Source organism: Sinocyclocheilus rhinocerous, unplaced genomic scaffold (genome assembly GCF_001515625.1).
Source record: "Sinocyclocheilus rhinocerous isolate Xijiao unplaced genomic scaffold, SAMN03320098_v1.1 scaffold2743, whole genome shotgun sequence".
NCBI lineage: Eukaryota > Metazoa > Chordata > Actinopteri > Cypriniformes > Cyprinidae > Sinocyclocheilus > Sinocyclocheilus rhinocerous.
This window is the reverse complement of record NW_015663513.1, coordinates 92,011-107,514: the sequence shown is the minus strand read 5'-3', so window position 1 is coordinate 107,514 and position 15,504 is coordinate 92,011. Positions and strand designations below refer to the sequence as shown.

General features: G+C 36.4%; 1 protein-coding gene across 3 annotated transcripts in view; it reads right to left on the bottom strand.

The window, feature by feature from the left end:
* The window catches only part of tiam2a (TIAM Rac1 associated GEF 2a), a 78,057-nt gene that overhangs the window by 46,284 nt on the left and 16,269 nt on the right, over positions 1-15,504 (bottom strand). For all 3 annotated transcript variants that reach the window (XM_016539300.1, XM_016539301.1, XM_016539299.1), the window contains 2 exons: positions 5,300-5,384; positions 3,266-4,367 (listed from right to left, as the gene is read on the bottom strand). In XM_016539300.1, the coding sequence (XP_016394786.1) occupies positions 3,266-4,360 (1,095 nt within the window). In that variant the 5' untranslated portion in view covers positions 4,361-4,367; positions 5,300-5,384. The remainder of the gene's footprint in view (positions 1-3,265; positions 4,368-5,299; positions 5,385-15,504) is intronic.

Genomic DNA, 15,504 nt, shown 5'->3' with positions numbered 1-15,504 from the left:
TCTTAACTTTTATAAAGAATATCTCTTTGGATTTGAGACTTTAGTCTTTGCAACTTTACAGATCTTCTTTATCCACCAAGAGCTTGTAACACTCCAAAGAGAAAGGAAAAATTGAAAATCGCATCATATGACCCCTTTAATACTTAGGGACAGAAACTTGAGCAAAAATAACGCCTTAGCAACAACCTCTAATACGAAAACTAAAACAAAATAACAAAAGTCAGTTATCGCTGGTGTATGACAGTAAACGCAAGTTTAATCGCCATAATGCTACACAAATTTTGGGAAAATGAAAGCCATAGGCACACCTCTTTACCCCATTCCTCATTCACCATGGAAAGCACAGTATGTTCTTTAAAGGAGTGTCATTAGAAAAATCTCATTAAGAGCATCAATCTTTCTTCAAAGTCTACACATATCCAGCAGCTGACACTAATTACACAAGGGTTCAGATGTGCCAATAACACTCTGTGAAAAACTACAGCTGATGTCTGGAATTCAGTGGAAATTTGAATGTAAACTTCAATATTTCTTAACAATAACTGCAAAAGTTGAATTAACAAGTTACATGGCCATATGATTATGCATATCCATTTTGAAGCCGTCCAGTGATTACCAGGGAACTAGCAGTTGGTCAGTGTATATCTCAGTTCTACCAAAAGATCTTTGTGGCTGTCAAACTGTAAAAAATGACTGAGAGTGTTTCTTGAACTGGTTCATAATAATACATTTTAGATGGTTTCACAGTTATGATTATGATTAACCTGACAGCACAAAATTCTCATAAAATGTGATCTGATTTTCACTGAAGTCATAATAAATAAGGTATAAACAGCACGCACTGTCCAGAGCCAAATCTTTATTCAGCAAACATTCCAGGTCATTAATGGGAAAGTGTGTGTCTTTCATTCCCTATAATATATTTGCATCAGTTTAATACTGTATATGGAACGTCCTGTTTCAGCTCATGTCACAGTAATTAGTATAAAAGGGCACGATTTCCAGGAATTTTGTTCCAGAACTTTTTTTCATATCAATTTTAAGGAAAGCCATTCACTAGCCTTCATATAATGAATAGAATTCACAGAATGATCATCATACTGGGGAGAAAATCCACAACGCAGTTTTAATGAGGTATTAGCAGGGTCTTTAGAAGTCCTTTTCTCATCTGTTTCACCAGTACCACTCAGACTTAACACTTCCACTTCCTCTAGTCACAAAGTAAAGTAGTTAAGAAAATGTAACTAAAACAGTGTGGTTTTCTTGCATGGTAAGGCAACCTCACACAGAGAGTAAAATGTAATGCTTTCTTTGCTAAAGACTTTATAATTATGCCCTAAATGAAAATCTGATCACTGGGTTCATACAAACATTCACAGTTAAAAGGAGTATTCTGGATCTCCGCAGTCTACAATGAAAAACTGCATTATAATTTATTAGCATCATTAGCATGTTAGCATAACTATTCCATGTCTACATAAATGCCTACAGATGTAAAACAATACAAGGTAACTGAAATGACTTTAAAAGCACATTTCATGACTGCATCCTGTTTTACAAAAAAATGACTACTTAAAATGTCTTTAGTTTAAAAATAAGTCACTGCTTTCTTCTGATGTGAGCAGAAGAAAGCACAGCCGCTTTAAATTACTCATTAAAGAAGAACTAGACTGTATCATATCATATTATAAGTCTAAAGTGAGTAATAGCAGAGTAATGCTTGTTAGCAAAACCTTCCACAGACACGGAGTCCACAGAAAACATCAAAGAGTATTCCACTCTTTCCCATTAAATGCAGCATAAAAGCCAAACAACAGGAATGTCTCGCTGATGGTTAATTTTCACACACATGAAATCACAAAAGACACATTCCCAATTAGCTACTAAAACTTAGGTGTAAACAGAGAGTAGAAATACTATATCCTCCACTTATTTTATAAGATGAGGTACTCATCATTGGTTTTGCTCCGATGCAATCTTTAATGAATCAACTCCTCGTTTTCTTCAACACCACAGAGTTTATCCCATGCTTTCTTTTGGTACCCACCAAATGCCAGACACTGCCTTTGTGAGGAATACATCGTCCTGTCATCTTCAAAGCACTAAACCTAAACATTTCTTTTGCATTTTTTCAGCTCCAATGTATCCTGATATTCATTTGTTAGAGCCCCATGGGTTCCTTGTCTCATTGAACTGGCATGGTGTAGATTTCAATATTGTGCCCTACATGTGTTCCTGGCAAAACAATAATGCCCACAGCGGCACCTGGCACAAGTAACAACAGTCAATAACCCAGCGGACTGATGCTTGCACTCATCAGTCATTCTTGCACTGATATAAGGCATGTGGCTAAAAATGACCAAAAAAAAAAAAAAAAAAAAGGAAATGTGAGTGGTGGTATAAGAAAATATATTGTTTCCAGTAATTATAGCTTTTCAAATGTTATTTTGGTTTTTATGCTTTTGGAAATGAATCTTTACCATCCTTAATTAGGCTTATTATTTAGCATTTTAGGCCCATTTTGAGCCCATGCGCTATAGTTAAGATGTGAGTGTAGGGAATTACTGCATTGTGATGGCAGAACTATCAGGAACATTTAAAATTGTGTGTTAAGCAATCATGCATGCTGTTATTTTGTACATACTAACAGTATTACTTTAACATGAACAGTTAGTAAGTGACTACCTTGAAACCAATGACAGTGTCTCTTTTGATGATTGATAATAATCCGTGTTAATTCGTATCTTGTCCTTAAGCATTTTCCTTAAAAGTTTTAGACTAAAATAGCAAGTCAGATTGCTTGTACTATGACACTATCCTCAACAAGCAACACAATTTCAGGAATCATTCACATCCACAGCACAAATACCAAAATCGGCCATTGTGAGTTCACAGGACCGCAAGTGCACATTAAGTGTGGCATTTGGGACAATGTTTACAATTTCACTTTCATAACCCGCCCAGTAAGGATGAGCAGTGAGGTTACAGGGAGAGAGAGATGCCGTCAGCTAATCATAACAATGCCCGTTTACTGACAAATCTTATACAAGATACAGTTTTTTGCAATTCTTAGCACTGAGAGTGAGCAATAGTAATGGCAATGCTTGCCTCAACACGCACCACTAACAATATAAGACTGATTTTAAAAAGGAACTGTAGACAGGGGTTGACACATTGGGTTCCAATTACATCATCCAACTTTTTAAATAAAATAAAATGGAATGAAAATGAAATGGAAACAACCAACCAAAAAAACTGTCCTTACCTGAAACTTCCATTTTTTCCTGGTCAAACTTCCAGTCCAGTCACTAATACGCCTAAATCTGTTCCTGATGGACACTTTCTTTCCATTATTGTCTAGAAAAGGCTTTGGTTTCTGGCTAGGTAAGGTGAAGGAAGAATATTGCTTTTCCTCCGGGTCCCCCTCTGACCCGAGTTCCTCCATCACAGACACAAAGGAGGACCTGTGCTTTAAATGGCTATTATTTGAAAACTGCAAATCCTTAACCGTGGGGAAGGTGGCAGCAATTCTGGGATCCCTGTAGAGGTCAGCTGTAGTAATGGCAGGCAACTGCTCAGCAAGAAAACCCACTTTTGTTGAAATACTTTGGCTGTTAGGGGATCCATTGTCTGAATCGTGAAGTTCAACACTAGTCCCCCAGGGCAAGTCGTACAAGGAGCCATCTGAGCTCAGAGAGCTACCTTTACTGCTCTTGAAGCTGGCAACTGCCTGTGGAGCTCCAAAATGGGCTTCTAATGATGGTGTTACACCAGATAAGCAAGAATTGGACTCTAAGGTTGGAGAAAACTTGAGGAGCTGAACTGGTCCAGTGCAATCATCCAAAATAAGAGCGCTGTTGGAACTGTTGTTGAATTCTACTCGTACACTACCATCTTTCTTTATAACGACCCTGGGGCTGCTCTGATCCTCCATTTCTGCAAGCCTGGGACTTTTCTCTAGTGTCTTCATTGTGTTAACAGCATAATTAGGGTTCCTTTTCTCCTTGTGACTACCATACAAGCAGCCATTTTCAGAAGGCAATGTCAAGCAGCCACCAGGCAACAAGTCCTCAGAAACCCCATTCCACTGACTATTGGCACCACTCTTTAGTTTATGGGTGATGTAGTCATATTGGCGGGACATAAAGGTGCGGTTGCTCTTTGATGGGGAGGAGCTACGACCTATGTTTCTGGGCTTCAATCCAGAGTATCCTGAACCAGCATTCCAAAAGCCTAGAGGTGATAAAACGTCTTCTTTGGCAGCGTGGCCCTTGAAAGAATAGGGTTTCTGTCTACGAGGAATTATAAAACTATTGCTTCTAGAACCCTGGATGCTATACTGGCTCTCAGAGTTTCCCATCCCGGATCTAGAAGAGCAAGAAAATGATTCTGTCAGTGACATGCAATGCTTACCGTATGGAGACAATTTATCATTGATCGCAAAGTAAAAGCTACAGTATGGTAATTCTTTTAAATCAGGGGTCTCCAACCCTGCTCCTTGAGGGCTACAGTCCCACAGAGTTCAGTTCCAACCCCAATCAAACACACTTGAAGCAGCTAATCAAGGTGTTTGGGGTAGCTTGATAATTACAGGCAGGTGTGTTGGAGCAGGGTTGGAACTGAAGCAAAGCCACTAGAAGGCAAGCCTGCAACCTTTAGCCAAAAAAGCGTAACGGCTAATGCTAATGCTTCTGCTTTGGCAGTACGTGGGAAAGGAGAACAGAGGCCACTTCACTACGCTGAATAAACAGCTTTTTAGAGGAAACAACTTCTTTAATGAATCGAGAGCCTATCGGCTAATCTTCAACATGTTTTACACTAAACAATACTTTTGGATTGAACTATTTTTAGAGTTTACATCAATAAAAATTCCGTTTTATAAGAAAAGTCACTGACTTTTTGCGACAGGTGTGATTCAGCTTAAAGCATTTCTCATTCGTTCCTAGTGTCGCACAACTCTGATTGAAATTCAGCGGCGTCAAGGCTGTAATGTGATTGGTTATTAAGGCACACGTGATCCAAGTTGACCATTACGCTTTCTCCAATAGTAAGTAATACAGACACTCTCATCTCCCATCGCCCAATCTCTGACTGAAGTCTGCAGGAAGGTAGCCCTCAAGGAACAGATTTGGAGACCCCTGTTTTAAATACAGTTCTTATGGACTATGAATACTGTGTATTTTGATTCTGATTTAGTTATGAGTTTAGTTAGGAGTCTGCAACAAATGACTGAGATTGTACAGTAAAGTACATTGTAAAGCAAGGCATGGCAGCGATAAACAGCAGTGTACAGACTTACCAAGGCAGTTAGGCCTGTTATGGCCTTGTTGTCTGCATAGTCACCATTCTGTCCTTCTGTTTCAGTTCAACTGTTTTATGGTTATCTGGGGGACAAAAAAAAAAACATACTGGTCTTAGAATCACATCCATTAGTTTTAAAAGGTGAAAACTGTTCACAATACAGCAAAACATGAAATGAACAGATTCCAAAATCTTAGGAAATGCAGTTAACATATTGTAATGTGTTAAGATTTAGAGGGGTCATGAACTGAGAAACCAAAATTTTGACATATAAGAGGTCATTGTGCTTTAAAAACATCCTGTAAGTTTCAGAACTCAAAACTTTGTCATTAGTCTAAAACCAGTTTATATTGAAGGCAGTCTGCCAAAATGACAGCTTGTGGAATGTTGTACTCTATGATGTAATAGTGTGGATAAGCACCGCCTCCGCAGAAGATGATCGACATCGCTGTCTGTTTAGCCCCTCCCACCGATTCAATGTGCGCATGTAGTGTTTACGAGAGAGGCGAATGCTAAGAGAGGTCTACGCAGAAACCAAACGATAAAGATGGCTGTAAAGACAACAAGATGCGAGTGTGAGTAACTGTTTTTATTACGGGATCACTATTGCTTTGGCTGTTAAACAGATCGTTTGATATGTATTGAGTATTTATGCGTTTTTAACCTAAATCACAGCAGAGTCCATCTGTGAAGTACATAGACTGTCAAACATACACAAGCCAATCATAGCAGTGGGCGTTTACTTCGGAGTCTGCGGTCCGCCACACCTTTTCAAACAGAGCATTACGATGAGAGGGGTCAAAAACAAGGCAGCAAATAGCCTATTATTTCTAAATTATGTTTTTTGATAACATTATAAGTGAACCTCAGAGAACAGTACAAAATAAAAAAAACAGAGGCAGTTCATGACCCTTTAAAGAATAACCTCAGAAAACCTTTGAATTTAACCTTTGAATCAGTGACTTCTGAAAGAGCCACTAGTATCTCCAGAGTTTTTACATCTCGCTCTGTCAGTTGGGAACATTTTCCAAACAGATTTCACTTCATTCGCTATTTATGTTTGACATACAAATTCCAACAAGGTTTTTGGTCTGCACTGCTAAAAAAAGCTTCGAGCTGGATACTAAAAGCTGTGGTCAGAATTTTCTCCCAGTACTATCCACAGGACCATACTAACCGTACTACACATCCTTACAGTTCTCTCCCAGTCTGTAACCACCCAAAATGAAAATTCTGCTATTTAATCACTTTAATGCCATTCTAAGACTACATGAATTTAATTTGGAGAAGCACAAAAAAAAGATGTTAAAGAATGTTGGTAACAAAAAGAGTTTTGGTGACAAAAACAAACAAACAAACAAACAAACAAACAAGCCAAAAAAATCTCAAAATATATTTTTTTAATATTTAACATTTTTAATATTCAATAGAAGAAAGAACATCATACAGATTTATAACAACATTATTTTTGTGTAAACTATCTCAGAAAACAGTTAGCCTATTATTTCTAAATTATGTTTTTTGATAACATTATAAGTGAACCTCAGAGAACAGTACAAAATAAAAAAAACAGAGGCAGTTCATGACCCTTTAAAGAATAACCTCAGAAAACCTTTGAATTTAACCTTTGAATCAGTGACTTCTGAAAGAGCCACTAGTATCTCCAGAGTTTTTACATCTCGCTCTGTCAGTTGGGAACATTTTCCAAACAGATTTCACTTCATTCGCTATTTATGTTTGACATACAAATTCCAACAAGGTTTTTGGTCTGCACTGCTAAAAAAAGCTTCGAGCTGGATACTAAAAGCTGTGGTCAGAATTTTCTCCCAGTACTATCCACAGGACCATACTAACCGTACTACACATCCTTACAGTTCTCTCCCAGTCTGTAACCACCCAAAATGAAAATTCTGCTATTTAATCACTTTAATGCCATTCTAAGACTACATGAATTTAATTTGGAGAAGCACAAAAAAAAGATGTTAAAGAATGTTGGTAACAAAAAGAGTTTTGGTGACAAAAACAAACAAACAAGCCAAAAAAATCTCAAAATATCTTTTTTTAATATTTAACATTTTTAATATTCAATAGAAGAAAGAACATCATACAGATTTATAACAACATTATTTTTGTGTAAACTATCTCTTTAAGAAAACAGTGTTCTACACATCACATTTTTCAAGAACAGCTTTAAACAAGCCAAGAGATGCCGTAACATAGTTAAGAGAGGTTAAATCCTCATTAGCTTTAGCAGGAGATCAAGTGATTTCATCAGGTGATTTCCAGAGATCACTGGAGAATTACAGAGAGCTGAGTGCAACACACTGCATTTTGAAAGTTTATTTCAAAAGTAACATGTACACTACCATTCAAAAGTTTAAGGTCAGTTAGATTTTTTTGGTAACACTTTATTTAACTGTGTCCTTGTTTCACGTTACATGTACTTACTATTGTAATAACAATAAATTATACAATTATATGCAAGTAACCATATGCCAAACCCTATTCCTAACCATATAGTAAGTACATGTAGTTAATTAATATTACTCACTCAATAATTACACTGTAACACGGACACCTTAAAATAAAATATAGCCTAACCAATTTTTTTGTTTGATTGTTTGCTTTGAAAGAAATGAATAATTTTACAGCAAGGATGAAAACTGATAATAAAAAAAGTGTTTTACATTGTTACACAATTCTATTTCACATTTCACATGTTCTCTTGAACATCTTAAAAAAAATTAAAAAAAAGAAGCAGCAGCACAATTGTTTTCAACTGTGAAAATAATAAGAAATGTTTCTTGAGCACTAAATCAGCACATTAAAATGAACTCTGAAGGATCATGTGACACTGAAGACTAGAGAAATGACTGATAAAATATTACAAATATAAAACAGTTAATAAAAATTGCACTGTAACACGGACACCTTAAAATAAAATATAGCCTAACCAATTTTTTTGTTTGATTGTATGCTTTGAAAGAAATGAATAATTTTACAGCAAGGATGAAAACTGATAATAAAAAAAGTGTTTTACATTGTTACACAATTCTATTTCACATTTCACATGTTCTCTTGAACATCTTAAAAAAAATTAAAAAAAAGAAGCAGCAGCACAATTGTTTTCAACTGTGAAAATAATAAGAAATGTTTCTTGAGCACTAAATCAGCAACTCTGAAGGATCATGTGACACTGAAGACTAGAGAAATGACTGATAAAACTTTTTAAAATATTACAAATAGAAAACAGTTAATAAAAATTGTAATAATATTTCACAATATTACTGTTTGTATGTATGATCCAAAAAAATTCTTTCAAAAACGTACAAAAAAACGAAACAAAAAAAAACGTACTGACCCCAAACTTTTGAACAGTAGTCCCCCTATTGTCTGTTTCTCCAGTTTAAGCTAACAATTCAACCAATTTTTTCTTTCTTTCTTTTTTATTTTTTTTTTGGTGCTTTACTATAACATTCCCCAATCACCATGAATTCATACTCGATACAATAATGCAGTGGTACTAGAAAGTTGTGAAATCATATGTAAAACCTACAGTATATTCTAAAGAGAATCTGATTATACACACAAACCTTTGTTGCCCTTTGTGAAGGTTAATTTTCCTTTGAAGGAAAAATCAGCAAATCACATTTTATATTTCATTTCGCTGTTTAACGTTTGCCAAAGGCCATGTGGATAATGCAGAGGACTGAAGGAAAAATGTTCTATGGTCTCATGAGTCCACAAAACGTCTTGGTTTTAAGTGAGAAGCATTACATTTGGATAAAACAACATACTGTGTACAATAATAGAAATCTAATCCCAACTGTAAAGCTCAACTCCATGGTGGCAAGCCTGGTGATGAGAATTTATCTACAAAAAATCCAAGCTGAAACTGCAAGGCGCAAACTTGCATTACACTGAGAAAGCAATTCAAGTGTTGTATTATTAATGCTGAGGCTTCCTGGAAGAAATGCATATAGGTCCAGATTGAAGGCCGGAATTAAGTGGACATCTGTCTTTGCCTAAATCTCCCCTCTTTGACCTCCCAATTCACTGCTTAACATCAATGCCAATTAGAGTGTTTCTACAAAACAGCTCAGGAAGGAAAATGCTTATTGCATTTACACACAGAGTGAAATATAAGGTTTGAGTTTGACGAAGAAGCCTGTTGCAGTAAAGCAACTGTGAATTAAAATGATAATTAGACTTTTAAACAATAGAACAGTTAGGTTTACAATTAGGTGGTTACAGCTGACAAAAAAAAAAATCAAGCAGAAAGAGTAAGCAGACACATAAATTACAGTATTTCAGTGACTATTGAATGTGGTTTACAATCAATAACAAAGACTGTAAAAAAGTTAACAAGGTGTTTACAGAACTTTACATGCCAAAAGGTTCATGCAATAAACCGCTCAACCTTGTAAACACAGCTGATGGAACAATCTCCAATGCTAAGTTGGCACCAAAAGCATGGCCATGCAAAAGGCACATCATTTACGTGCAGAACATAACAGAAGCCTAATGGAGCCTCCAACACTGTCACTCCCCCGTCATATCGTTCTCTGTCACAGTTAGTGTCCTGCTGTTACGTAAGAGAATTCTTTATTATTAGACATGCAGCCCCCAGTTCATGTTTTCCCTCATCATATTACCATCCCCATGACTTGACAGCAGCAGCTGAGAACAGTGTTTAGATACAGGCATAGCATTTCACTTTTGTCCTTAAGGGGGGCAAAACGGGGGCCCTATCTGAAGCAGCATATATAGAGGGTTCATGTTATGTTGTTATTTGCAGCATTATATATAAAGCCAGGCTACGCTACCTCTCATAATGCCATTGGATGATATTGGATGATAGCAGCAAATATCTGCATTTTGGATTGTTTAAAAACAGCCGATAATCGGTGAAATCCCACTTTAGCGCAATTGAAAAAAATAGAGTTGTTAATGCATGTTCCATTTGACCCTATGAATCACCTGTAGCTTAAGCCAGGGTTTCCCTTCATCAAACATTATTTTAAGCGCCTTTCATCCAATACACTTCCGAGCAACAGAGTTTTTAGTAGTAAAAAAAGTATTATTTTTCATAGCAGTATTGGTGGTAGTCCAGCAATTCATCTGGTACAGACACGAATACTCAAGAGACAAACAATATTAACTTTTCCTTCATTCAGTTTAGGGTTGGGCCGATGGCTGACAGACATCACGATGTTAAGCTGACATCGTGATTCCTCCCCCCACCACCCCCTCTCCCGCAATCCGCCAAATCCCATTTCCGTGTTCGGAAAGGAAATTAAGTGTACTACGGAAACCCTAAAGGGAATAAATAGCCTACGAGATGGGAGGATAAAAAAATATTTCAATACTTTTTCTCGCAATTATATCGTTGGGTAAGTATAGGCGACTGTATATAAATTGCGGGCATCAGGGTGTCACTATTGAAACCACTTTCGATTGCGTGCTCTCATTTTACTTTCACTTTTGAGATTCGCTATCACAAGGACTCTGTACTATGGAGTGGCAGTACTTACCACACATTTGACAAGATTAGATGTTTGTCATTAGTGCTCAGGATCTGCAAATCATTTGCCATCGTCCTATCAGACATTTCTCCTTACTCGGTGTATGTGGTAAGTGAACTTTCATGTACTGTAATGCAACAGGCTACCGCAAGCAAGCGGCTAACCTTTTAGTGGCTCCATATAACACGTTATCGTCCGTCACGATGTTTCACTGTAGACATCGTCCGATGCCAATTTGGTAGACATCGCCCAACCCTAATTCAGTTGTAGTACAAGTACTACAAGTACACCTCCTCCACTGTGATTGGACAGCTGAATAAAAAGTGTCAGTGACGAGTGCTGTTTTACCCAAAGTTGAAAATTTTTTAACTCTCTGTGCTGAGAAAGAACAGACAGTTCACACCTTGTCACGCTTTTGCTGTTTTTAAAATACGCAAAGTCTCCCGTTAAAAACAACTGAAAAAAATATGCTAGCCTCAAGAAAAAAAAAAAAACGTATTGTTGGACACATAGCATTATACAAGTTATAGCTGCGAATGAACATCAGAATGTATGCTAAAAGATACAGTACAATTTAGCAAATGTATTATCTCTAATGTAATCATGTGATGTTTGAATAAATCTGACATATATAAAGACAAAACTCCCCTATGTGCAATTGAGTTATTTACAAACATTTTCTCTTTTTTTTAGACTGGGATTATAATTAGGTTTCTGGTGTTAATAAATGGTCATTGATATCAGCAGAGCATTTTAGTGTGGGTGTAGTCCTAGTTATAAACAGCTTAAGCAACAAAACTCCCCTATGTGCAATTGAGTTATTTACAAACATTTTCTCTTTTTTTTAGACTGGGATTATAATTAGGTTTCAGCAGAGCATTTTAGTGTGGGTGTAGTCCTAGTTATAAACATCTTAAGCATAAACCGATCGACACTTTCCAACTGATTTCACCTGGCATATAAACACCTCAACCTGCATTTAATTAAGTGCGCATGTGTATTACATGAAAGGAAAGTGTCCTTATGACAGATTTAAGTGTTTCTCTCTAGTGGAGGATGAAATATATTGCAAGCTCAGACTCTTCCTTGACTCAAGAAACTATAAAAAATATAGCTAAACATGAGTCTGTCGTCATTTCCTGCTAACATCTTGTAATACTCTGGGGTCTTAATGATTTATTTAACATCACAACTCAACAAATTGAATACTCTGAGTAGAAAACATATGTGCTTATGTTTTAACGTAACCACAGGGAAATAACCTGATTTTTTAATAAAGTCTTTTAAACTCGGTTTATTTGCATTGCTGGGTTATCAATTTGCATGTAAACTGGTACAACGGGTTATTTCAATAAGCAGATTTTTGGTAGTTATCAGCATAACAGTATGCACATAAACATGCTCAATGAAAGACTAAATGAAGGGTAAATATATAAAAAAAAGGGATAAAATAACGACTTTACCTTCACTGAAAAATACATGAAGTGAAGCATGAGAGGAGTTAGAAATACCATGTCTATAGATCCAAAAGAACAAATGCAAAATCCAAAAATCTCATCTTATTTTGCACCACAAAAGTAAACTAATTTATGTGAATGTCCAAGACTTCATTAGCTGCTATAGGTTAATAACTAGAAGAATGAAGTTGCACCACAAACCAATGTGTTTATGATTACGATAATACATTCAAATGTTATGATAACAAATGCCAGTTTGCAATATCACGCAGCATAACTGAGTACAGATCGATTGTCCAAGCAGTCTCAATGACCATATGTCTCTGCACTCAAGACACCCGTCAAATGTCAACTGATGGAATATTTCAACATCATAATACAAATATTGACACTCTGTGATCATCCCCAAAAGCACATTTTTCCATCTCATAAATCTAACTGACATACTGACGATTCAATCTGAACACACTGACCAGAGTTCAATCAATCACAGACCTGCCCTGTGTAGAAGTCTTTAATTTAAAATGAACTGTAGGCAAAGGAAGTTCCAATGAAAAGTAAATGATTCAGACTTTGATTATAAATGTGAGATCGCGATGAGCTAAGATGAGTGACAGCTTTTAATGATTTTTAAGGGAGTTTGTAAATGTGATACTGATTTAGTACAACAGTTAAATAGACAAGAAGTTAATATTAAGTGACTTACATTGTCTGACTATAACACTATTGTCTGATTTTGCTCTATTTCGTCGTCGAAAATAATTTCAAACAAAGTTGCAGCTCAGCTGCTGCGCATCTCCATTCAAACACAGTGGTGTTTCGTTTATGAATGAACTGATCATTTAAACGAATCTAGTGAGTCAATGATTCATGATTACCCATTCATAAAGACAGTCACTTGATTCATTCCTGAATGATTCAGCCGTTCGAATGAATCAATTGAATGAATGATTCAGTGATGAAATCAGTGACTTGTCGCCACCTGCTGGCAGATTTAGTTTAATTTTTAAAGTATCTTTTCAGTTCTTTAAATAATTTAATATTTCTATATTCAACATTTTTTAAAACATTAATCTTTTAATCATTAATCATTAAATTCATTAATAAACATGAATTTATGGATTTAATTGCACTCATGCCACCTCTGATCCTCATTAAATGTTTGAAAATACACCTACAAGCCACTTTTGTGTTCTTCTGTGCTACCTCTGTACAAATTAATTTTAATACTGATTTCATTTGATTAGTAACTTATTTACCTCTGTACAAATTAATTTTAATACTGATTTCATTTGATTAGTAACTTATTCTTCTTATTCTACTTGTTCTTATTATATGGTTTTATCTAGAATTTTTAAAAAGCTTATAAAATATAAATTATTTTAAATTTGACAAAAGATTAAATACTTTTAATAAAGATAGAAAAATGCCATTACAAAAGTAAAAACAAAATTCGACTGTAAATCACTTGAAGGAGTCAAATATCACCTCGTAATGCGAAGGCTCAACCTCTACTTCAGACAGCAATAAGATAAAGTTACCCAGCAACAGCAGTAAGGCACTAAGCCTACACCTGCAGCCGTTTTTTGTTTTTTTCTTTAATCCAGTTCGAGGCAACAAAGGCAAGAATGAAAAAGACAGACAAAAACACCTTTCCCTTTTGTGGAATGGAAAAGCTTTAATCTATAATGCTTTGAAATGCAAGACGACTCCAGTCTGTCTGATCTCAACCTCAGCTCCCATAGAAAGACACATACTTAAACAAGATAAAATGACTCACACAAAACCACACGCGCACACGTGGAAACTCCCTCCCAGGCTGTGAGTGAGTGATTAAAAACTATCGGTTGATTAATCGGGATCGGCCAGTGTGGTCCAACCTAGCTATCGGTATCGGTAAAATCCACTATCGGTCGACCTCTAATTCAGACAGCAATAAAATAAAGTTACCCAGCAACAGCAGTAAGGCACTAAGCCTACACCTGCAGCCGTTTTTTGTTTTTTTCTTTAATCCAGTTCGAGGCAACAAAGGCAAGAATGAAAAAGACAGACAAAAACACCTTTCCCTTCCTTTTGTGGAAAAGCTTTAATCTATAATGCTTTGAAATGCAAGACGAATCCAGTCTGTCTGATCTCAACCTCAGCTCCCATAGAAAGACACATACTTAAACAAGATAAAATGACTCACACAAAACCACACGCGCACACGTGGAAACTCCCTCCCAGGCTGTGAGTGAGTGACTCCCGCTCTGGACAGCACTGCTCCGGCATGAGGGGAAAATCTGATGTCTGCAATCATGTCAGTTTTTCTTGTTTTTAGGTAGCATAAACTCTTTAAGAAGTCACATCTCGCACATATTCTATAGGCAAAGCTGAGGAGAGAAGCTGAACCTCCTGCAGTTTTCATTGGGGGTTTAGCGCTAACCGAATATTACCATGTCCACAGTGCTATCTGACCCTGCATAGCACCATCACCCCCACACTGAGGGGCAGTCTCCAGCCCGCCTGAAAGACGAGGACAGGAGGAAGGGCAGACGGAAAAAAGGGGGGAAGGACGGGTAAAGGAGGAGGGGTTAAAGCGGGATTCGTTTTCAACTCCATGGGGAACCAAATCCCAAAATCTGATTACAGTGAGGTTGGATGTCAGTTTATATAATCTCAATTCTAACCTGCTCCCTCAAAACACTCTTCATTCTTTCTCATCTGAGGTCAAACAAAACATTAATTCAAACCGTCTTAATCAGAAAACCACAATGTCATGCAGTCAAAAATAGGATCACCAACAAGACAAGTTTGTTGTAAAATACCACTTATTGGTGATATAACTTAATGAATGACTAAATTAATAAATAAATAAATAAAAGCCAAAATGTATCCCAAGCAAGTACTGTATATAAAAATGTAAGGAATGCTTTATGTTTTATGAGCAGTTCAGCACCAAGTTCAGTGTGCAAACCAACAAAAACAGCAGTTTAATCCTCTTTAGAGTTTTATTTTGATTAAAATTGAAATGCAAAAAATCTTTGTGGACACTGCAGTGTGATGTTAGTAATGACAGAAATGACTTTGCTCATGTTTATTGCAGATAAGATACAACATTTCTGTACAGCCTCCACAATTTACTATTTTCATAAAGATACGCATCGAATGGATGATCCGAATTAGTAGATCATGTTTTAAATGTCTTCATGCAGTGACTGGTGATTAGTTCAACACGGAAA